General features: G+C 40.7%; 2 protein-coding genes across 3 annotated transcripts in view; one reads left to right on the forward strand and one right to left on the reverse strand.

Annotated features, from left to right (window-relative positions):
* SIAE (sialic acid acetylesterase) overlaps positions 1 to 2,699 on the reverse strand; it is a 37,861-nt gene extending 35,162 nt beyond the window's left edge. The window contains exon 1 of one of the 2 annotated variants that reach the window (XM_044386565.3): positions 2,548 to 2,699. Coding sequence is in view for 1 of the 2 variants with exons in the window: in XM_026505511.4 (XP_026361296.2) it covers positions 2,484 to 2,550 (67 nt within the window). In the remaining variant the exon portion in view is untranslated. Of the gene's footprint in view, positions 1 to 2,483 lie in introns of both variants that reach the window. The other variant, XM_026505511.4, reaches the window with a different exon arrangement.
* Positions 2,700 to 2,709: 10 nt separating this feature from the next.
* On the forward strand, positions 2,710 to 14,650 carry SPA17 (sperm autoantigenic protein 17). The gene is made up of 5 exons (XM_026505510.3): positions 2,710 to 2,819; positions 3,978 to 4,158; positions 9,865 to 9,935; positions 11,717 to 11,803; positions 14,327 to 14,650. Exons 2-5 carry the CDS (start codon positions 4,005 to 4,007, stop codon positions 14,468 to 14,470), a joined length of 456 nt encoding a protein of 151 aa, XP_026361295.1. The 5' UTR covers positions 2,710 to 2,819; positions 3,978 to 4,004; the 3' UTR covers positions 14,471 to 14,650.
* Positions 14,651 to 25,193: the final 10,543 nt, after the last annotated feature.

Here is a 25,193-nt window from a genome sequence, read left to right on the forward strand (position 1 = left end):
AAAACTGACGTGACAACCAAAGACCATCCGGAAGGTTGGATAATGGGCTGGACATGCACAACCACCACAAGCAAAATGCTCTAAGAAGAGACTCTAACACCCCATGATTGCATAAGCAGGTTGGCAGCACGCTGGAGGGAAGGGGAGAGGCACATGTGTGGGAGGGCCTAGGCTTGGATAGGTGCTTCATATGGAATAAAAACTGGAAACCAAAGGGCTAAGAGCTAAGCAGAGAGAGGGTGAGGGTGGGGGGGCGCGGAGAGAAGGAAACTGGCTATCGCTTGCACACGAGCCTGTGCAAATGAAGGGCTCTCTGAGTGCAGCCATTGTCCTCCAGGCTGGGGACACATCTTTCCAAGTCCGTCTGTTTTCGGCAACACACATTAACTGGACCTCCTTGTGCCTGGCTCTATTCTGCGTTAAAGAATTTTAGAGGTAGAAAGGATCTTTCACACCCCGACATACAATCATGTTATTCACTGATCCACAGACTGACACCCGGCTAGCTTAGGGAATTGTGGTTAATAGCTTGCATATGAATTGATTAATTCGACAAATATTTATTGATGCCTACTGTGTGCCAGGCACCACTTTAAGCACTGAGGATATAACAGTAAGAAAAAGAAAGAAAAAAAAGAAACAGACAAAAATCCTTGCCAGCAGCAGGGAGCCTACGTTTTACTGGGGAGCTTACTGGGGGCAGGCACAGTGCTAAGCATACTGCACACAGTCAACTCCTTTGACCGACCTGAAATCACACAGGTAGTTTATGACAGGACTAGAAACCAAGCCACCAGATTCTAAAGTTCCTGCGATTTCCACTCCGCTGCAGTTATAAATTACCGCTGCAGTGGTAAATTAAAAAAAAAAAAGTCATATCCTCTGCCCTTATAAAGCTCACATTCCAAGCGGATAAGAGTAGACAGTGGAACATTACCAAGGAATTGAGCAATGGACAAAATAGGAGAATAGGAAAGGAGGCGGGACTAGTCAGTCATTCCTTTTGTCAAACACAAGACACTTAGCATTTGAATTTTTTTTTTTTTTAGGTCTTCAATTTTTCCTTCATTTAGGTGCTGGAGTAGAAAATAGGAATTAGCATTGTGGGGAAGTTAAAAGTAGTCATCAAAAGTAGACTGACAAAATTAGGACAGTGGTTAGGTTACCTCTGGTGATGTCTCTGTGAATGCACTGGAGAGGAACCTCCAGGGAGTCCCAATAAACCTGGCAATGTTCTAGTTCTTAAGTTGGGTGCAACACCCTTGGGTGTTCATTTTGTTTCATTGCTCATATATTTTTATACATTTCAAATATTACGCAGTCAACATGGGCACAGCGGGAACGCTTTCAAGGAAAGATGTCAGGATATGCAACCACATAAGAAGGAAAGTAAATTTAAAGCATTAATGAAAAATACAGTCATTGTCAATGAAAGTAATGTAACGATAAGACCCAAAGGTGAAGACAGAATACTGCACTGGCATTAAAGCTAACAGTCTTTAACAGAAAAACGAATTAAAGAGTGCCCTACTCTCCTCTCATATGCTGGACTCAAAGGTCACTGAATGGGGATAAGAGTCAGAAAGTTCTATGCAGAGTGCTGCTGGTCTACACTTTTGTTAAAGCCTGAGACCCTACTGCTGGGCCGCAGTTGGTCTGTCTGGGTACTTCTGAGTTCTCAGGTAGAGCAAGTCATTTTTTTGCTCCCTGTCCCCATTCTCACTTCAACTTCCATTTCTTAGCAGGGATCTTTGGGGCCCACTATTTGAATGGTGTGAAGGAAACAGTAGGTCCAGCATTATCACTTTAACTGGCATCAGCGGGCAGATTTCCCCTTCTGGTTCTCAGTGTCCAGCCTGGGGTATTTAAATGACAGGATCCGCCCTGGACAATAGTCAAAGTGAGTCACCCTCCTCCCCAATGCCACGCCTATTATCCCACCACCGATATCTGTAAGCTGCGCCAGAAATCAAAGCTAAGCCTTAAATATTCTGAGCTAGTGAGGGGGTTGTATTTCTTAAACCTAATCACCACTTAAACTAGTTAAATATAATTCCCCCAAGGAACCAAGCTTGAAGCAAACCCTCCCCAAGGGTACTACTGAGGGGGCAGCAGGGAAATGTTGTGGATGACTCAGTCACCTGTTTCCAAATATCATCTAACTAGCTTCACCCCCCTTCCCTTCGAGTTCCCCTGCGGTTATTCAAAGACCCGAGGGCCTCGTTCTGGGACATTTGGGCCTCGTTCTGGGACATTTGGGCCTCCCCACTCAGATACACCCAAATCTCCCTGTGCGCCACCCAGGGCATCAGGACGACGCCATCAGGAAGCGGACCGGCCGGAACTCCCGCGCAGCAGACACCTGCGGCCTAGGCCTGGGTCAGAAGGCCGGCTCCAGGGTCGGGGTTCGCTGCAGAGGACGCGGGATCTCAAAGCCCGCGCAGGCTGACCGGCAGGGGTCGGGCCGAGCCGGGCCGCCTCACCTACACTTGCGTCGGCCGGCACGATTAAAGGCAGCACCAGCCCCAATACAAATCCCCGCGCTACCATGTTTGCGAAATCCGACACCCCCGTGCGGACTCCGGATGCCGACTCCAGACCCTGCCGGGGTCGTGGGCGGGGCCTGCGCGGGGCGGGGAGGCCTGACTCCACCCCTCCCAGGCTGTTCTGTCGCGAAGCCGGTCCTCGGCCGACGGGAGAGGCCGTGCCTCTCTCTCCCCTTCCCGGCCGCCGTAGTTAAATTAAAAAAAAAAAACGGTTACCCAGCAACGAGAAATAACAACCGGAACCATCGGCACCAGCTCCGAGAGAAGGAAGAGGTGAGGCGGTTTACCCCACTTCCTCTCCAAATCCGAGACCTCGCCTTTTCCCTTCGCCTCTCGCATTCTCTCAGGATCCCAGACACATTCCGGGATCGCGAGGGCAGATTGGGCGCCAAGGCAGCCCGTTCTGCGAGAGTCTGAAATCCCGTTCTTCGAGAGTCTGAAATCCCAGATCCTCGACGTCGCGCTGCCGACTAGACCCCTGCTCCCCCTCCAACCGCCCTCCACTCCCCAGATTGGTTCAGGGTCTCACCTGTCCTTCTCACAAACTTAGAATGATTCAATGCCTCATCTCCTGTTCCCTCAAAAACAGAAAACCATCCTCTATACATTGGGCCTCATTAAACCGTCTAGTCCCTCACCTAGCCCCTGCCACCGATTGAGGACTTGTGAAAAAATTGACACCTTCACAAAAAGACCAGGTCCCTGAGTGTCAGTTTGCATACTCAGCAGCCCAACCCGCTGCTTGGCAGTTCTCCTTAATCCAGCCCTTGCATTCCAAGACAGGAAGATAAGACCTGGTCAAGACAAAACCAGAAAACACAAGAATCCCAAAATCTTGGACTCTAGGACTGCAAAATCATGACTTTGCCTCCGCCCCCTCTGACCCTTGCTGCCCCTTTCAGAGTATGTAGGTGCTTGGGGCATTATAGTTCGGCTTCAGAAGTGGAAGCAGAGGGCAAGACTAAGTGTTAAACTTCTTCATTCAACAAATTAGAGTAATTTCTAGAACCAAGATTAGTTCTTAATTCAATTTTTTTTCAATTTCAGACCCCAAACAGTGTCTTCTCAGCGATTTATGATAAATTTTTAACAATACTTCTCCCTGAGTTCCTGTGGGATAGCAGAAATTACTCTCCCCTTTTAAAGACAAAAAGAGGGACAGAGAGAAAAAGGACTTAGTGTTATAGTGAAAAATCTGTGGTTTTTGTAATTTAAAAAATTATTTGGCCTAGTAAATGTGTCTGTGTTTGTACTTTTCTGATTAATAATGGAGAGTTCAAAACTCAAAGAAATGATGAGTTGGGATTGTGTTGGGGGGAAAAAATTGAAGTCCAGAAAATTTGGAGCTCAGGAATAATTTGTTGTCATAATTGTGATTATATAAGTAAAATCAGACAAATTTAAAGACAGTACTCTTTAATGAATCTCTAGGTACAATAGGCAGTTCCTTCCAAGGAGATGTCGATTCCATTCTCCAACACCCACTACCGAATTCCACAAGGATTTGGGAATCTTCTTGAAGGGCTGACACGCGAGATTCTGAGGGAGCAACCAGAAAATATACCAGCTTTTGCAGCAGCATATTTTGAAAATCTTCTAGAGAAACGAGAGAGTAAGCTTTTTTCAAATAGGCTTTTTTTTTTTTTAAGTAAGAGACTAAAGCATTTGGTTATGGTGAAACTGGCTTAAGACCATCCCCATTCCATAGAAAGCCTTTATGAGGCAGGTAGCTTCAAATAACAGTTCTTGCTATTGAAAACATGTGCCTTTATGCCAGGTTCTCTTAAATCCCGTGATTTCACATTCTTGAAGATTACCAGTTGATTACACAGACCTTCTTTCTTGTATTCTTCATGGACACGCTGGGTAGAAGGAAACCTCAAGAGATCATCCAGTCTAGCTCTCCATTTTCCAACAGGCTGTTCCAATGCATGCGAGGCAGTTGACTGTCTAGTCCTCCTGGGAGAAGAGTTTTCTTTACATGGTGACTCTTCTTACTTGCAAGTATTGTAAGTGTTGTAAAAAATAATTCTATGCCCCTTAGATTAAATAGATTGGTGTCTGCTGGGGTATATGAAACTAGTCTGCAAAAAGTCACAGAGAAACACTGCTTTTAAAGTGAAATTCCAGGGGTGCCTGGGTGGCTCAGTCAGCTAAGCATCTGATTCTTGATTTTGGCTCAGGTCTTGATCTTGGGGTCATGAGCTCAAGCCCCACGTTGGGCTCCATGCTGGGTGTGGAGGCTACTTAAAGAATAAAAGTGAAATTCCAGCTTGGGAAAGTAATTTATATCCTTTCTCTGTTCTCCCAAGGTCCCGTCCTGCCCAGAGACTAAGATTCATGCTAACAGTGACTCTGGCTGAGAGCCAAAGAGGTTTCTTCCCTTCCAGAAATAAAATGTCCAAATTCCCAGCCTCGAAGGCTCATACTGTTAAGACTTGATCCAGTAGTCAAAATGGGAATTATTACAGCTATACATTTCTATTAAAAAAATAAACCCTTCTTGACTGGAACTACCATTTTGTATAAGCTGTTTCCATCATTACTTTTGGCTGCAGTATTCCAACAGAGTGGTAGAGGTGACTAGAAATAACTACAAGTAAGTAAGCATTTGGTTTCAAATCGTTTTCCAGAAGAAGGAAACCTACCACAAGGGTTGAATTGAAGCAACTCCCATACACACTTATAGCTCCACCATCTCGTCTTCTTTGCTCAACCCTGGCAGAGCTCGGAATCTCTGCCAATTTCCTGAATACTGCTGGGCTTTTTCATATCCAGTCAGTGAGAATATCTGTTGCACAATTTGAAACTCATGTGCCACTAAAAAGCTATTAAGAGAAATCTTTTAGGGTAAGAGGTGAATTATAATGAGCATTAATTTAATTTTGTTATTATAACATTAATTTTACAAATGAGTATTAATTTAATTTTGTTATAACAATTTTACAAATTCATGAGTAAAAAGTCTTCAGTCCTTTATTTAATTTTAGATCTCAGAAATGTCCCATTACAAAAAAACATTTGAGTCATTGTTACTGGATCATGATAATTAATGAAATTGGTGATTCAGATTAATGGTCTCAGAATACCAGTCTCTAATAAAAACAAGACAAAACTATGAAAAAATTTGAAGCACCATACCCATTTCCACTCATGCAAACCAAAGGTGAATTACCCAACTGATACAATGTAGTCTCTCCAAAAGGGAAGGAAAAAGGCCTCTAGCCAGTCTCTCACACAATGCAAGAATTCCCTTGCCAGCATTCTTCATAGGTAATTGTTAGTCTTAATTTTGATTTTTCTGACAGAAAACGTGTTAGCATTTGATGTAAGTGTTATCTGAAACCACTAGGGAAAAGGTAGGCTTTTTATTAAATGATGTTGAGATAAAGACGGAAAAAGATAAAATTGGATCTGTGCTTGACATCATACACCAGGGTAAGTTCCAAATTGACCAAAGGCTTAAATTATTTTTTTAATGAAACCGTACAAATACTAGAAGGAAACATGGATGAATTTCTCTGTAATATAAAAAAGGAAAACATTTTGCTAGCTAAGTTGCTATAATTACTTAAATATTCAAAAGCAATTAGGGAAAAAGATTGATGAGATTGACTACATAAAAGTAAGCTTTTACATGGCAAAATCACCATAAGAAAAATGAAACTACAAATAACAAACTGAGGAAAAAGAATTGTAATTTTTATCACAATGGGTTAATAAACCTAATAACCAAATGTTTATAAAAATACTGAAGAAAAAACCTTATATAAAACAATGGTTAAGAGATCTGAGCAAAACACACAAAAAATGCAAATGGCCCTTAACATATGAGAACATACTAAAACTAACCCATAACAACAGAAGCCCAAATCAAAACTACACTGAGGTACCACTACCAACCCCCCCATCAGACTGGTAAAAAGCCAAAAGTTTGCCAATTCATTGCAGGCAAGGCTAGAGGGGAAATAAGCAGTCATATACATTGCTGGAGGAGATAAAAAATGATATAACGCCAAGGAAGAGAATTTGACATAGAAATTCCACTTCTACCCTTTTCATTGCATCATTATTTGAGGAAACAATCCCCATATCCATCATAGGGGATTTGTTGAATAAACTAGAGGACGTCCACACAGTGGAATTCTATACAACTGTAAAACAAAACAAACAAAACCAGAATAAGGAAGATCTCTATATGTTGCCATGGAGTGATCTTCAGGATATATTAGGTGAAAAAAATAAGGTGGGGAAAAAGTATGTTTAGGGGCCCCTGCCTTTGACTCAGGTCATGATCCTGGAGTCCCAGGATCGAACTCTGCATCAGGCTCCCTGCTCAGTGGAGAGCCTGTTTCTCCCCCTCCCCCTCCCCCCCCCCCACTCATGCACTCACGCTCTCTCTCTCTCTCAAATAAATAAATAAATAAAATCTAAAACAAAAAAAGAAAGAAAGAAAGTATGTTTAGCATGTTACCAATTATCTAACGAAGGGGTGTGGGTACGAAGAAGAAGAGAAGAAACAGAGTGGAGGAAACAGGATAGAAGCTAGACTTCTTCTGGAGAAGAAACAGAGTGGAGGAAACAGGATAGAAGCTAGACTTCTCTGACTATATACTGAATTCAAAATCATAAATGTTTGACATAGTTTGAAGTGGAACTAAATTTTAAAATTGTTAAGCAAGCTTAAAGTTTAGAAGCAAAGTGAAACAAACAAACCTAGCTAGTATCGAATGGGTAGTATAACCACACAGAAAAGAATTGTTTCAAGTGACTTTGTAACACAGTAATTTGACTGTACATACCTAGTGGATATAGCCTAAAAACAAAATGATGTTAAGAAGTCTTAAATTGTTTTCAGTAATCACAGTTAATAATGTCATAGTATAATTATAGTTAGTTATAGTATAATTATAGTTTTTATACATTGTAGGATGTAGCAAATAAGTCACTATCCTACTGTTACTACAAATAAGATTTTTAGCATAAGAAAAATGACAAACATAAAAATGAAGGAAGTTAATAAAATCCTGTAATCCTAAATTTGAACAGAAAAATATCAGTGTGACCTCAATGATATATTTTCTCTTTAAAAATGAAAGAAATGTTTTCTAACTCTATGCATTTTTTAAAAGGCCACAAAACAATAACCAACTCAGTACTGGTGAGCACCTAGCCTCTAGACTGTGGCCTCTAGCTACCATTTCCCAGAAACCAAGGCCTCGTAGAGAACTACCTAATTCCATGAATTGGTCAGGACATATGCAAGTTGAGCCTGAACATCTTGCCATTCCAGAAAATAAGGAAACTATCAAAGATACTAGAGTTGTTTCCAGAAGACTCAGGAGCACCTGAACACCTGAATGGGCTCCTACTGACCAATTTTGGACAATTAGAGCATCGAGAAGAATAATAAATGCAATGGATTGAAGTTAATCCAATTTCTTAAATATTCATTAGTTCAAAATGATCAAAACAAACAAACAAAACCTCCTGAAGAGCATCCTAAGGAACCAACTGATTATTCTGAAAACTGGCTGATAAAGGATAAGAATCAAACCTTTAACCTGCCTTTTCTTTTTTTTTTTTTTTAAAGATTTTATTTATTTATTCGACAGAGATAGAGGCAGCCAGCGAGAGAGGGAACACAAGCAGGGGGAGTGGGAGAGGAAGAAGCAGGCTCATAGCAGAGGAGCCTGATGTGGGGCTCGATCCCATAACGCCGGGATCACGCCCTGAGCCGAAGGCAGCCGCTTAACCGCTGTGCCACCCAGGTGCCCCTAACATGCCTTTTCTGAATGAACTGTATGTCAGGGTAACCAAATAGTTGATATGGGAAAGTTTTTCTTTACGGATTACTCCAGAAATAAAAAAAAGTAATGATCAAGTAAGAACATTGCTATTTTGCAACCCCTAAAGAAATGATCTAAGCAATCATCATCAATGGGCCCTTAAAGATTGTAAAAAGAGAGACAACCAGATATTACGTATATCCTGACAGAATTACACGGCACTATCTATAAAATATTCTTTTTTTTTAAAGATTTTATTTATTTATTTGAGAGAGAGAGAGAGCCAGCGAGAGAGGGAACACAAGCAGGGGGAGTGGGAGAGGAAGAAGCAGGCTCCCAGCAGAGGAGCCTGATGCGGGGCTCGATCCCAGAACGCCAGGATCACGCCCTGAGCCGAAGGCAGACGCTTAACGACTGAGCCACCCAGGCGCCCCTATCTATAAAATATTCTTGCCAAATAAATAAATAAATAAATAAAACTTGAATCAGCTACAGGAAATTCAAAAGCAAAGGAACTTGTTAAAAGTCATCATGGGAATGGAATCAGAAATATCTAAACTGTGGAAAACTCCAAAGGAAAAATGATCCAATTTCCTCAACAAAAACATTGCAAGGAAAAAATGTGGGCTGGGAGATAGGTGAAAATCTCTTTCAATTAAAAGAGATGGGAAAGGCATTGTGCCCATTGTTTGGGTTTTGATTTGAACAAATCAATAGTAAAAAATAAGCAAAAAATATATCAGACAATAGGGGAAATTTGGATAGCTGTTATTAAGGCATTATTTTTAGTATTTTTAGATGTGATAATGGTATTGTGGCTTTATGTCTTAGAGATGCACACAAAAATAACTATTTGTAGATAAAACAATAAGGTGCCTGGAACTGGCTTGAAAATAATCAGAAGAAAGGGTGGGAAATTGAGTGAAGTTACAGATAAAATAAGATAAATCATGAGTTTATAATTGTTGAATCCGAGTAATGTGCACATGAGAATTTGTCATATTATTCTCTCTACTTTCTAAGTTTGAAATTGTTTAAAATGAAGAGTTATAGAAAAATTCTGCTTAAATATAAATACTTCTTCCTATGTCTACTGACTACATAATATGCCTCTTTTTTTAAAAAAACCTCTCCCATTCTTCACTTTTCCAAGCTTCCTTACTATTTAGCATTTATTTTTATACATTTTCCTGTGTTTACTGATACATGTTTATAAGTTTCTGTATTTATATTTAAGTATTGGCATTTGTTCTCTCTCTCTCCCATTTTATTATTCTATGAAGGCAGCAATTATGTTTTTTTACTGCCTTTCTAAATATTCCCAAGGGCTCATTTAATGTTTAATTCATCATCATATATTCTGTGATCACTGGTTATGTTTACAGTGTTAGGCTATATACATAATAAGATTTTCAACTGGCAGTAAAGAACGTGTGGTTTAAAAAAGAAAACTTGTTTTGTGTTACTATTCTAGATTTTCTTTAATAAACTCAAAATAAGCCTGAAATTATTATATTCTTATTATTTAGAAACCAACTTTGACCCAGCAGAATGGGGGACGAAGGTAGACGACCGCTTCTATAACAACCATGCATTCAAGGTATGGTCCCATGAAACTCGTGGATTTAGTTATTTTCTTCTCCCGGTCTCCAAAACAGGGACTATTGCAATCTCCCCAGAATCATGAACAGTCATCACAAATATCTTATTAAACCTTTTTAATTGTGCTGTTCTTTCTGATGAGAAATTTTTTTCCAAAGTATACGAATAGTGGACAGATACTTAGCTGAAATTGAAAGGTGATCAACAGGCAGAATATACTTGAAATTTACAGAATAATTACTCATTTATTCTTCAAATTCTATTGGGTATCACAATGCTTAGCAATAGCAGATCCTCAATAAATATTTGTTGAATTAATGAATGGCATTTTATAAAACACCATTTATCCCGTCGTTTCATCATCATCGACATCTTACAAAAGACTGATTAGAATTTAAATTCATAATGGTAGAGTTTTTTCTACGAAGCTAATCTGTTCAGAGACTGAACCTACCTTCTCTTTAGCAGCTTTCTTAGAATGAGCCTTTCTCAACCAAGGTTCCTCAAAAGAATTAAGCCCTAAGCCAAGGGCACTCATTGCATGTAAGGAATCAACGTCTCTCCTTTGTTTCTAGAATGATTCTAGTTACGTACCATCCTTGAGAGGATAGTCACTGAACACATTCTGTGTTCTGTGGTCCAGAAGAGGAACACTGGTTGAAAAAGGCTGTGTGTGACCCTGCATCCCTGGCATCAACTAATTGGGATCTTGATGGAAATTCTGTCGCAGGCCCTACTCCAGATCTGCAAGTTGGAAGCTGAAGTTTAACAAGCTCCCCAAAGTAATTTGTGGGTACATTCAAGTCTGAGAAGCACTCTTCTAGACAACTGAAAAAATACATTAGCCACAAAGCACCATGAGATATTAGAATTAAAAGGAATTAGCCAAGTTTAAGTTTTGATGGTGTTCCCCGGTAGATTTGGGGAATTTCCTGGGGAAATACCTGTCACTTATTCCATGAGTTCAAAAGTGAAGTTCCATCCATTTGTGCCTGCCAGATATGGGGGTGTGGAGCTTGTTTCCGTTTAACTAGATTCTCTGTGTTCGTGTTTTATTCCAATCAAAGGAATAATGTCAAAAAGTTTTAAATCGTTGTGTCACATAGCAATTTCAGGGTGTTTTTTCATCTCTATTGAATTCTAAAGGCTTTACTTAATTAGCTTATATGTCTTCAAATCTCTGTTTTATGGATTTCAAGAAACTCTTGCCATAGATTGTGAATTAGCAATGCTTCTATTTTGGTGGAAGATTTCAATAACCATGTCAAAATAGGCAGAGCTGATTTCCCTTTTTTTCATGTAAATGGTTCCCCACAGCAGAACTTACCTCTTTGATGAGGTTTTTAATCTACAAACTTCATCAAAAAGTCAACTTGACCTCACACTATGGGACGCAGTGGCATATATTTTGCTCTTATTTTAAAAACTAACAGTACTTCTTTTTTATACTTTGTTCAAGATTCATTACAGCATCTTAACAACTTTTAGTATAAGACAATAGCTTGTTTTTCATATGAAATAATGTGACACACATTCCAAAAGCGAAAAATCAAACACTTTTCAGCAATTCTTTAGTCATATTTGTTTATGCATATTCCCTTTAGAGTTTTCATTTCTTTCTTTTTTTTTTTTAACCTACTTTCTTTTTTAAAAAAATCGGTATGTATTCCTACTACTTCTCAATAACATAGAGCAGTATTTAATGACTTTAAGCCGTTTGATCCAAGACTTTACTGGTTTTGGACTATTGCCTGTTTGGCCCTGTCACCCCTCTTCCAGGAGCATGAATCACCTGAGAATGGTGAGTCTGCAAAAGAAAAGTCTCGCGGATCCGTGAAAGAGGATGAGACACCAGTCACAGCCTTAGTAAGTTACGCTTTCCGTATACTATTAGATTCCTACACAGAATCATATCACTCAATTTAAAATTATACTCCAAATATGAATCCAGTCTGTTATCCATATTGCTAAAATTATGATTTTGCTTTCTAGATAACTGGCATCAGTGATAAGCTAACTGGTGGATCATTTTTAGCTATGTCTATCATAAAGGAAAACTCCTTCTTCCCCTTAAAAATAAAATCTTTTTTTCCAAGATTGTCAATGGGTGGGGAAATCTCCCCTCTGGAGAAGAACAGACAGAACACACTGCCTCAGTCTCCATCTTTCAGATTCACTTTCCACTTTGAGAATTTTTCACGGACTGATGCTCTCACCGCCACACAGTGACAAAGGTTCAGAGATAACAAAAGGAAACTCACAGAGAATCACATATCACCAACAAAATGGCTGCTGCTGTCTACAAAATGACTTCCTGCCCAGCAACCTACATCTAGGCAATAAAGACCTGAGTAGGGCCCACCTTCAAAGGTATCTACTTTCAGTGGTGTGTTAGATCCAGCTCTCAAGAGACAACTGTGCACATCTCTCTACAGCCCATGATCAGTAATGTCTGCTTGGTAGCTTGAAATCAGCCATGGTAGGTGTATGAAGACCATGGCCAATACTGCAAATCAGACTTTTTTTCTGGAGAGTCTGTATATGAACATCACTATCTATATTCTTCATAGTCCGGACTCAAGAAGACCAAGCCTAGTGAGAAAGAACTTACTCTCTACAGTGCTGAAGGCCAAACTTCTGAGTTCTTTTTCAGGTTTTAATGTCCAGTCAGTCACCCATTAACTGACACTCAAAGTAGGCATCCCCTTCAAGGAATACCTTACCTCCTACCCAGTTGGGGGGGGCATAACTTTTCCCTATAACCTTTATAAATTATTCCAGAATTATATCAAAGCCATAAGATGCAATGGAAGGTGAGGGAAGAAAGGGAGTGTCATTTCCTTACATCTTTAGTAATTGTCCTCACTCAGTTTTTCATGACTTTGAGTTGCGATCTCACCGATTTCCAACCTCACTATAATTCATTTGCCCATATCGGGGCATCATGTCAGAGGATTCCCTACCATTCTGTTTGCATTTAAAAGTTGGAGAGCTAGATGTGCCTCGTTGTTTTTAATGGGGTGAGGGGTGTAAACAACCCAAGGGTCCATCCACAGGAGACTGAGTAAATAAATCAAGTTGCAGTAGTAAAATGTAATACAATGATGCCACAAAAAAAGAAGAATGGACAGAGTTACACACTGAATAATAATATAGAAAAGAGAGCCAAGATATAGTTACATGGAAAAAGTAGTTGCGAACATTGTAATTAACGTGATCTCATTTTTAAAATAAAAAGGCATGTATATATCCATTAGAATACTTTGTATATAGAGAAATTTTGAAAGGTTATATATACTCAACCCATAATAATGGTTACATCTTAGGAATAGATTTGGAAAGGAGGAGAAAACTTCCATGTATATGTATCACTGTTATAATTTAAAATGATATATTAAAAACTACGTATCGGGACACCTGGGTGGCTCAGTTGATTCAACATCTGCCTTTGGCTCGGGTCGTGATCCTGGGGCCCTGGAATCGAGTCCCACATCGGCTTCTTGCTCAATGGGGAGCCTGCTTCTCCCTCTGCTTCTGCCGTCCGCTCCCCCGGCTTGTGCGCGCTCTCTCTGACAAACAAATAAATAAAATATTTTTTTAAAAACTATATATCTGTTGAATGGACACTTAAGATTTGTGTGTTTCACTGTCTATAATTTAGGTAAATTATAACTAAATTTTATTTTCTGGAAAGATTGTATTTATTTATTTATTTGAGAGAGAGAGAGAAGGGGGAGGAGCAGAGACAGAGACAAGCAGACTCCCTGATGAGTGTGAAGCCCAACGCAGGGCTGGATCCCACGACCCTGAGATCATGACCTGAACCAAAATCAAGAGCCAGATGCTCAAGGGATTGAGCAACCCCTATATCTATATTTAAAAAAAAAAAAAACATATACAGAATTTCAGCCAACCACCTTAAAACTGACATTATTGGACTAAAAGGATGTCTCTTTGGCAGTCCACTTCACATGTATGATTCTGATTAGCTAATCATTGAAAACTTAAGAAATTAATTTCATGTAATCATGATTATTTTGAAACAGCACATTTACTATTCTTGACATTTTTACCATGCTTCAAGGATTCTTACTTATTTTCAAAAAAAAATGTCATTGCTCAGGAAACTGTTAAATAGGAGCTATTTTGAGGGGGGAAGTTGGCACTGATCATTTATTGCAGAGACATATTAAAGAATGAGAAAACAAAATGCATGCTATCTTGGCACTCACCGTTTGGAACATACACAGCGTAACAGTATATAAAATTCCCTTAGGAAGCAACAGATCTCGATTGTTACGTCCCTAAATTGATTAAATTTGTGCACTTATTTTTATGGCATCAAAATATTGGATATTTAAGAAGTCTCTTTTTCTCCTTTCCATGAAGGAACCTTCTGAAGAAGAAAAAGAGAAAGAGGAGAACGCTGCTCTCAAAATTCAAGCAGTCTTCCGGGGACACTTAGCCAGAGAGGAGGTGAAGAAAATGAAATCGGGTGAGCCTCAGGAAGAGAAAAGAGAAGAAAACGAGTGAGAAGACTGGTTTTACTCCCCCGCTCCCCAGAAAAACATGAAAAAATCATCCGGATCCATCAACCTCGCTGTGATTGCTGTTTTTTTTCTTAGTAAGGGAGATTTGACGTAGTGAAATAACATTTGTTGCTGTTGTGAAAATCTGTCATGAGCATTTGTTTAATAAACATGCCATTGAACACATGCCTCTTAAAGATTTCTCTGAGATCATGAGTCTTATTTATACTTCTCCCAAGTCTCTGGATAAAGACCCCTGGCTTTAAAGTTATAGAACTGGCATATCTGAGTTTTCCGGATCGTCAGTGGTTATGTGGTCTAACCGTTATCTAATGAATAAATCCTCTCTCCCATCCCTGAACAATGGTCTTTCTGCTCCTGGTTCACTCCTGGTGATAGGGAATTTTACCGTCTTTCCAGCATAGTCCATTTAATTTTTGAATAACTCAAATTATTAAAAAGAGAAGCTGAATCCAAAATCTGCCTCCCTGTAAGTTTCATCCATATGTTTTCACTTGTCATGCAGGCATGCAGTCATTTATCGAAAAATGTATTGAGCCCAAAACACGTGCTGGGATTTAGTAGTGCATATCTGTTCCTACACCCATGCTGCTGACACTTTTTTATTATCTTGCTCTCCAGAGCCACACAGAACAAGATGAATACATATTTGAAAAAAGAAAAGCCATCATAACGTCATAAATACTCTTCCATAAATACTAAAACTTCCCAAGTTTTGCCAAATTCATGAATGGTAAATACCTGTGTCATAAACTAGAGCCCTTATGTCTCTTTTTTTCAGCGAATCATTCAAGCCCCCCAATGCCTTATTTTTAGTAAGTTCAGTGTCTCCTTTTTTTTTCTAAGATTTTATTTATTTATTTGACAGAGAGAGGGGCAGCGAGGGAGGGAACACAAGCAGGGGGAGTGGGAGAGGGAGAAGCAGGCTTCCCACTGAGCAGGGAGCCCAATGTGGGGCTCAATCCCAGGACCCTGGGATCACGACCTGAGCGGAAGGCAGACACTTGACTGAGCCACCCAGGTGCCCCCAGTGTCTCCTTTTTGAGAACTTCTCACCCTTGAATATCTAAGAAACTGTGGGGTTCATATCTTAGACCAAAAGATGCAGTTCCCTTCCCAAAATAAAATAGGAGGTGGAGTCTTGTTTAACTAATGCTTGTTACCTTCTACTGCAATGATTCTGCACTGTGGTAACGTCCTGGCTGGTTCGGATTCCTGTCTGCACGCACTGGGTGTCCTGAGCTTTGGTTCTAGGACTACACCTCTCTCGGTTCACAGTCACACAGCCATCATTCCCCAGAGCTCAATAACACGCCTGGCTCTGTCTTGAGGAACTTCTAAAACGAGCCACATGTTATGCATAACAAATGTACTCCTGCAAACACAGATCTTTCTCTTAAGCTCAGACATTCTCTTTCTGCAAAGCAATTTTATTTCAGGTGCCCCATCTCCCCACACCCCCATCCCTGAGCCTTTATCAGGCTCTACAACAGAAGTGCACCCAAGTGCTCTTCTCCACTCAAATCAGATGACTTATGCCAACAATTTCAAGGTTGTGCCATTCATTCTCCAATCTCCACTCACCTCTGGACAGCCATCCCCCCCTTCCAAGGTCTGACGGCCACTAGGGAGCTGCATGCTAGCTAAACACAAGTCTCTAATACTGACTGGCCTCTTCCTCCTAGCCTGAACCCCCCTCTCCCAGGCTTAGAGAGGAAAAAAATGTAATCAACTCTCCATCAGCATTCCAGCTGCTCATTCCCCTATTCCATTCAAAGCACCAGTCCCCAATCCATTTGCTCCTCAAACAAAGCCATCCTGCTTGGGGGATTATGAAGGGGTCCCAGAATTAATACAAAGACTTAGCTTCTCTGTCCTGGAGAGAAGACCGAGGAGAGAAAAAGGAGATTTTCCCCCTAGTGAGTATATAGCAGAAAAAAAGAAAAAAGATACCTGTTAACTTTTTAATAATTCTACTCTACATATAAAATGGTTAACACTGTGCTTTCCACATATCAGGACGCACACACACACAAATCCAGTGGTGGTGACGTTTTTGGTGAAGGAAGAAAGAGGAAGAAAAGAGAGTAGGGAGGAATGGATGTCATATCATAACACATATTAATAACACTTTACTACCACTAACCGGTTTTCCTCTTATCTCCCTGCCTGACCTGCTCAATCTCCTTTGCTGCTCACTTCAACTCCCCAACCATGAAACTCTAAAGTGTCCCCAGGCTCCGTCACTGGGCCCCCTTTCAAGTGATCACACGTACTTACTGATCGTATCCAGTCTTATGGCTTCAGAAGCCATTTACAGACCAACTACTCTCAGATGTGCACCTGTATACAGTGGGCGTTTCTCCAACTCCAGACTTGTATATTCAATGGCCAGCTTAACATCCCTATGTGGATGTCTATAGGCAACTCAAACTGAATACGTCCAGTACCATGTCATTGCTTTGACAACCTCTCCTGATATTACTTCAAGTCTTCAAGTCCCTCAGTTTTTCCCAACTCAGAAAATGACCATTCCATTCTCCTGTTTGCTCAAACCAAAAACCTAGAATTCATCCTCATCTCCTCTCTTTCTTCCGCACTCCATTTATAATCTATCAGCTAACCCTGTGGGTTCTATCTATAAAATATACCCAGAATCTGACCACTTCTACTGTGACCACCCTGGTCCAAGTTCCCATCCTCTCTCTCATGAATTATTGCAATTACCTCCTTATTGCTCAGTCATTACCACATTAATGCTGCATAACCCATCCCAAAGTCAGAGATTTTAAACATTTACTTTTTCTCACGAGTCCGTGGATCAGTAGCACCTTACTCGAGGTAGACTGGACTCCAGGCTGGAGATCAGGTGCAGATCCACTGTAAGCTGAAGGTTTGTGGGTTGACTGGGGAAGGTTGGCTTCGGGCTGGGAGCCCAGGGGTCAACTGTAATACCTCTGCCTCATGTGTCCTACTCAGAGCCCACGCTGAAAACGCTACCCAAAGCATGTTCTGCTCGTGGTAGTCACAGAAGCACAAGCAGGAAAAACCAACATAGAATATTTCAAGCTTTTGCCCATATCACTTCCCCTGACATCCCACTGACCAACGAAAATCACTTGACCGAGCCCAAAGACGAGGTGAGAAAATACACTACTTACAATGCAACCATAGCAATGACCTCATATATGCATAATAGTACTACAGGATAGTGAAGAATTGTGAAGAATCAATAATTCCATCTACCACAGTCTGCTCTCTTAGTTATAATTATTTGCATCCCTTTCACATGCAAAACAAGTCACTCCTATCCCAAGACCTCTAAAAGATCCATCAAATCCTTAAAATCCTGGATCTATATCAGGTCCAGATAGGGCTGTTCTTGAACCTATGGATTAAGAGAGCAAATATTTTCTTCTCATATACCCAACATGCAAAAAATGATGGGCAGTGACAATATAACCACCAAAAAAAAAAAAAAAATACTCTCATTCAAAAAATAAAACAATGAAGCAAAGAGGAGCCACTGGTCCATAACAATTATGAAATCCCACTGAGTGAGGATTGTCAGGTTCCTTTATTTGGGAAAAAGGAATAATTTTCCATGATTAGGCACAGGTTCTGCTCTCTAAGAATGGCTTTCCAGTCTATTCATAAGTCTTGGTTCTTCAGTCTAGAAAATTATTCTTTTTCCATTATCTTCCTTAGTCACTTGGAACGGGCATTGCTGAATACGTCTTTCTTGGTGAATAAGTGGATTTCTCAACCTGATTCCTGCCTGTAGAAAATTAAGAACCCAAATTTCCGTTCACATCTTGCACATCTTTAGTCTCTTTTAGTTGTTGGTAATGCTTTTGTCAATAGACTTTTCTTTAAAACTTTTTGTGAGTTTTCTGTGTTTGACTCTAGTCAACATGAGCCAAAAGCTGCACCCATAGTTTCTTTCAAGATATGCCTCCCCCTCTCTCTCTAGATTTAATTATATTAAAAAGAGTGAAGAATTGGAACCAATATTTCAATATACTAAAGCCTCATAACTGTCACAACTAGTCTCCCTACTTCCACCCTTTTCCCTTTTCAACACAGCAGCCAGAATGTCCTATTATAGTTTAAGTCATACCTTGTCACTCCTCTGCTTCAAATTTCCAATGACTTCTCATCTCACTCAGCATAAAAGCTAAAGTCTCCATAATGGTCTACAAAGTTCTACGCAGGTCTTGCCACCTGTTACCTCTCTAACTCCTTTCCCTTATCAACTTGTCTCCATGTTTCTGAACACCATCTAATGAATGTATCTTGTTTACCACCCACTTCCTCCTACTAAAATATATGTTCCGTGAGGATAGAGATTGGTTATTTTGTTCACTGCCTAGTGCCTCCATTACATGCCACAGAAAAGAGTAAACTGTTTCTAGTGGCTCATGCCGAAGTGGGAGGAGAAGGGGGAAGAGATATTTATCTTCTTCCATCAAATTAGCTCCAATTAGGTTATCCGTCCATCCCTGAATGAATCACTGAGACCAGGGGGAAAGAATATACTAACTGACTCATACCTATCACCATCAGCGTCCACTCCTGGGAGTAGAGGGTCAATTCTGCCCCAAAACCTGCTTGAAATTCAGAGAACTTTGAAGTCCCTTCTAGGAAATAGAGTAATATTGTCAGGAGGAAAGGATAGTGGATGCTGGGCAGGCAACCAACAAATAGCCACCACGATATTTTAATCACCACATGGCTTCACATTACACTGTGCTGTTTATTAAATTATTTGCCAAAACCAAACACTAGGGAAGTATCAAAAATGAAAGGAAAAACTAAAAACAACAGATGAGGGGCTAATAAACATGAGGGGATCTGAATAGCTTGCCACAGAAATTGCAACGGTAATGGTACTCCTTGGAGTTGTGCAATCCTGACAGGGGAATCTCCCAAGAGAAAGAGCTTTGGAGTCTAGGAGAGCATGAAAAAGCACGTGGGAGAGAAGGAACTTAAACCGTTTTTAAAATATATGCAAAATTTTGTTCTGTGGGAGGCTAAGTGTGAGAGTTTGTGGCCATGAGTTTTTCATAAAACATTCTTAAAAACAGTGTACCTGTAGAAAAGGAGTTTCTGTCAAGATCATTAGTCAATCCTTTTTAAGAAACTAAGTCCAACATAATAATCTGGAGGGATGGGCTCTCTGTTGCACTGTGATAGGGAGCTCAGTCAGTATCTGTGAGTGAGAGATGAGCCCGAGATAAGACCCCGAATTGTTGCTGCCATTCTGTCTCTAAACATGACATCATCCACTTTGCGGTTGGTGTTAAAGCAAACTCAACAGTGACTTCCTTAATTTCTCAATAAAAGTAACCCAGTAGTTTCTCTATACCTCAAGCTAACTTGAGTTTTCTAATATTTGGAAACATTTCAGCAGGCATCATATTTTCTCCAAAGTGGGTTTTGTCCTATGAAATTATTCCCGTGTTCTTGGTTTACGGGAGGGAGGGGAGGTTAAAAGAACCAAGTACTAATTTCCTACATGGAGCTCTATTGGCCTAAGAATATTTCTAAAGGGTAGGTTAAAACATAAGACTAGGACTTTGGCTCTTTGTTTTTAGTCTGATTTTCCCTCTCCCATCTGTAATGAACATATAATGGCCCATTTTGTACGAATTTATGATGGTGATAAACATATCCAATCTGAAGTGCTTTTTACAAATACAGCTACTGGGATTGACAACCACTTATATCTGTGAAGCTCTCAGAAGAGAGTGGACATGAAAAATGTGATACTTCAAAATATAAAAATACTTTTATGAATAAAATCTCCTTGAGAGTATGCAATCTCTATTGTATAGAGACAAAATATAAAAGTCTGCTGAGCAGTGATGTTATTGTAACTAAAATCTCAAGAGCCTCCACATTCATTGCCAAATACTTTGGCACAGGACTGTCAGCACTCCAAAACCAAGAGATCACCACAGGAAGAAACACACCATCCCAACGGGGTCAGCGATGATGGAAAAGGTACAAAAGTCTACCACCATTCTATCCTTGAAGACACCTGTCTCAGAGGCTTCTGACCAAAAACTCAGGCATTTTATACCATTGAAATTATATTATTAAGAAGCAGGGTTCAGTTTGATAAACCAGGCATTAAGCCAATTTTGGAAGCTGCCAGAAAGACTTGTTTTTGAAATCCTTGAGACAATTGAAAACATGCTTGCCTGGAGAAATAAGCAATTAGAAGGGAAACATGATCACTGACTGCAGTGCTATCCCCACAATGAGTTTAGAGTCACCTGCTTTTAGATTGTTCGAGTCATGTAATGAAGACTGTGGTGTGCTGCCCAGACCTGCCTCCACCCCCACCCCAGGTTTTCAGGACCAAAGGCTACTTCCATTCTAGAAAATGCCCTCAGCATGAGGGAACTGCTTCCCCCTAGGCCGCACCCTCCCCGGAGACAGCTTGCGTGGGATGATTCCAGCGGTACAAGGCATGGCCCCTTGCCTCGGAGTGAGACAGCTGTGCAGGGCCGGCCCAGCTCTCAGCCGTACGATTGGCTGAGCCTCTGTTGCGACTTCAGCTCAGTTCAACTTCCTCCTCCATCCAGTCCTGCTTCCCTGCCGTCCTTACAGCTATTGTTCAATAAATCACCTCTGCTCAAACTCTCAAAACCATCAGTCCCATAAACCATTACCAAGGAACCTGACCTACGACAGTTTACTTGAAAGTCTCTGGCATACCTGCACATGTATAAGCTCTTTGCTTCCTCTAATGTCATCTGTACAAAAATGCCAAGATGGGCATACCGGCTGATCAGGGGCTAATCTATAACAGAAAAATATGCATTTCTATTTCTTCTCTAAGTGAACTATAGTTACCAAAATTCCAATAATGGTGCTGTGTGCTGAACTGTGTTTCCTCCAAAATTGCTGTGTTGAGGCCCTAACCCTCAATGTGATCATATTTGGATATGGGGCCTTTGGGAGATACTTAGGTTTAGATAAAGTAATGAGAGCAGGGTCCTTATGGTGAAATTAGTGCCCTAATAAGAAGAGACCTCAGAGATACATCTCTCTCCCCCCCCCCCCACCTCTTCTCTCCATTATAATGGAAAAGCTAGGGGCGCCTGGGTGACTCAGATGGTTAAGCATCTGCCTTCTGCTCATGGCTCACGTCCTGATCCCAGGGTCCTTGGATCAAGCCCCTCTTGGGCTCCCTGCTGAGCGGGGAGCCTACTTCTCCCTCTCCCTCTACTGCTCTCACTGCTTATGTGCTCTCTATCTCTCTCTCTCTGTCAATTAAATAAATAAAATCTTTTTAAAAAGATTTTATATAATAAAGTATAATATAATGGAAGAGCTCATAGTGAGCTCTTGATTCATTGGTTAATTATCAAGTATTATAATGGGAGAACATGGCAATGGTCATTGAACTGCCACTTTGAGCCTCAGATCAGATTTTTCCGGGGGTGGCCATTTCTTGACTATCGAGTATCACTTCCATCTTCCCATTAGCACCTAGCTTTTCTCTTTGATTTCTACGCTTCACTAACACAGACCAAAAGTTGAACCAGCTCTAGAGATAAGTCCAGATTGGCTTAAGCCCAGTAGCAACTTCTATCATTGTTTCAGACCAGACATGTGATGTAGGCCCATCTAATTAAGTGAGAAGCTCTCAACTGAGGGTGATTTCACCCCCCAGGAGAATTTTGGCAATGTCTGGAGCCATTTTTGCGTGTCCCAGTCCAGGGTGGAGAGGAATGGTATTGGTATCGAATGGGTAGAAGCCACGGCTGCTTCTTCTCATCCTACAATACTCAAGACAGACACCCCCCAACAAAGAATTATCTAGCCCAAATGTCACTGAATTAGAGATAAAACTGTCCTGTAGCTGCAAGAGAGAACACGCTTTAAAATAAAGCTGATCTAGTGGGAAGTAGGTCGAAAAGACAGAAAGACACTGTATCTGGTCAGTGACCTACTCGATGACCTGCTGAAGTCCAAACGCTTTCCACTTGTATGACCCCATTAATCCCCTTTATTTTTTTTAACTTTTTAGTAATCCTCTTTATTTCCAGTAGTTTTCAGCTGTAACTGGTATTCTTCTAAACTCATCGCTCCTGCATAAAAGAATAGGAAGGAGAAATGCGGACATAAAGAAAAAGGAAAAAAGAGGTAAGAGCACAAGACAGTGAGTAAAGGCATCAGCAGCTAGAGCCACATAGAGCGACAGAGAAAGCCAACATGCTGCTGTCCACCGGCTGGGGCTTTTGACCCGCTGGTTGGGATTTACTGGAATTAACATTGTAGAGGATGAAAATCTATAAATCATGATCCTTTCCTCAAGGGAAAATAGAGATTTATCAAAAAGATAAGACATACAAAGAATACAGGAAAGATAGGAAAAGGATTTTTAAAATATAACACAAAAAGCACACACCATAAAAGAAACATCTGATAAATATGATCACATTAAAATTTAAACTTTCATGTATCAAAAAACACCATAAGCAAAGTGAAAAACACAGCACAGAATGAGAGGAGATATTTGCAATTCAAAATGCATAAAATTAACAAAGGGTTAGTATCCAGAATATAACTTCTACTCAGTATAAAAACTTGCAAGGAAATGGTACACTAAATTCATGATAGTGATTATTGTGGAGAATTGAAGAGAATAGGATTGAAGAAGGGGGCCAAAAGGATCTCAAGTTTATACATGTTTTATTTAAAAAAAAAAAAAACCTGGAGTAAGACAATGAATGAATGCAAATAAGACAATTTAATAAAGCTTGGTGGTAGGAACATGCATGTTTTTTATATTAGCCCCTATTCTTCCCTATATGTTTCAAATACATTTTGCCAAAAAAGGTATGAATTCCTCCAAATCATTAAGGAAAAAAATTAGGGAAATGGGCAACTAGATGAGCAGAAAAGGAAATCCAGGTCCAGCAAACATATGCGGCTCCTCCCCAACAAGGGAAACGTAGATTAAACAAGGGAGAGGTACGATTTCTCATTCGGAGATTGGCAAAACTTACAAATAGATGCCGTACAGCCACTGGAACTCATACTGCTCTTGGGAATGCTTGCACATTGGCACACGGGCAAAGAAACTTGTTGACAATAAGCATACTTGTTATTGTTTATGGAGGTCAGTATATAATACACCATATTTCTCCTTTGTCAGTGGGTCTCTTAAACTCTGACAATAAGGGCCATTCAGGAGAGACTTCAAGGCTGCTGGAGGAGGATGGCACATGTCCCTTTCTTCTTCTGCGTTTTTTTTTCAAGATATTATTTATTTATTTAAGAGAGAGAGAGAGTGCATAAGTGGGGGGAGGAGCAGAGGGAGAGGGTGCAGCAGACTCCCCGCAGAGCAGGGAGCCCAACACGGAGCTCTATCCCTGGACCCCAAGATCACGACCTGAGCCAAAGGCAGATACTTAACCAATGGAGCCACCCGGGTGCCCTGGCACGTGCTCTTTTCTGTTTAACTTCTCGTTGGCTTCCTATGCCTGTTTCTATCACTCAAGGCTGCTTCGTCCCCACCACCAGGGCAAAGGTTCAGAAACAACTGAATCCAGCTTTCCAGGACTCATAGCTGGCCTCACCATGTGGCCCCAGAGACGCCAGCTCCAGCCAAGTGTTCTTCCTCAGATGACTGAGTTTCCGCTCTGGGCCCTCTCACTAAGTTTCTAACTTTTAGTCATTCCGAATTCCTCTCTTTGTCCTGCAAGCCTAGGAACTTCCTGCAATTTCCATCTCCATAACAGCTGAGTTTTCAACTCTAGCTTTTTAGGTAACAATTCTTTATACCTGATTAACATTCTTTATATTGAATTCTATTAAAATAAGTATAGTGGTTTTTATGCCCTAATTAGATCATGACTCATTCAGATAGGAAGGAAAAGATCAGATTTTTTTTTCACTTAGAATGGTGGATTGGAGACTTCTGGATTACAATGGAAGACTGAACACAGGCATCCAATTCTGTATCATCCAGAAACCCCATTCAAGTAACAGCAAATGAATTTTTTTTTAATGAAAATGTTGTTAGTGCAATAGGGACTGAGACAAAAATCAACAAGTTTTGGAAATCAGAAACCAGATTCAGCAGAACCGAAAGAGCCAAAACCCAAACCCAAAGTGAGGAAGGCTGAGCGTCAAGATTATGTACACGACAAAATTCCTAAAAGGTACAGAAATCGGCAGTATTGGTGAAGTTAGCACAGGATCTAGAGGGAAAAGGGAAAAGGCCAAATAAAATCGAGTAAAAGCCGTCTGAGCAGCCATTAGCCCCTTAGGTTCATTTTCCCACTCCATGCCACCAAGAACCTGCCCCCACCCCCATTCTAGCAGAAACCTAGAGGTTTACAGTCCAGAGAGACTAGAACAGCCTCCAGACTGGGAGCTACCAGGCCCATTTGAGGACAGAAACACCATGCCCAAAGAAGGCTCTAAGGTGACCATGGCCATACTGAATTGTGAATCCAGAGACTTCCAGCCTTCTTTCCCAGTCACCACCCCCTCCCCCCCCCCCAAAAAAAAAACAGGTAGAAAGATCCTAACCTAACACAGGAGATTGGAAGGTCCTTCTCTGAAAGACTGGACCAAAATAATTGACATTAGGGGTTCTCAACCAATAGCCCATCAAATCACGTTGACACTCAAAGCCAACAAGACTGCCCATGTGATGGCACGATCCAACCAGTTTTCCA

This window comes from Ursus arctos, unplaced genomic scaffold (assembly GCF_023065955.2).
Source record: "Ursus arctos isolate Adak ecotype North America unplaced genomic scaffold, UrsArc2.0 scaffold_22, whole genome shotgun sequence".
Classification (NCBI taxonomy): Eukaryota; Metazoa; Chordata; class Mammalia; order Carnivora; family Ursidae; genus Ursus; species Ursus arctos.

What these genes read in the sequence shown, in the direction of transcription:
- SPA17 (XM_026505510.3), top strand. Translation starts at nt 4,005, where the DNA reads ATGTCGATTCCATTCTCCAACACCCACTACCGAATTCCACAAGGATTT. An exon ending in TCTTCTAGAGAAACGAGAGA is followed by an intron (nt 4,159 to 9,864) that starts GTAAGCTTTTTT and finishes CTTATTATTTAG; the next exon opens with AAACCAACTTTGACCCAGCA. An exon ending in ATAACAACCATGCATTCAAG is followed by an intron (nt 9,936 to 11,716) that starts GTATGGTCCCAT and finishes CCCCTCTTCCAG; the next exon opens with GAGCATGAATCACCTGAGAA.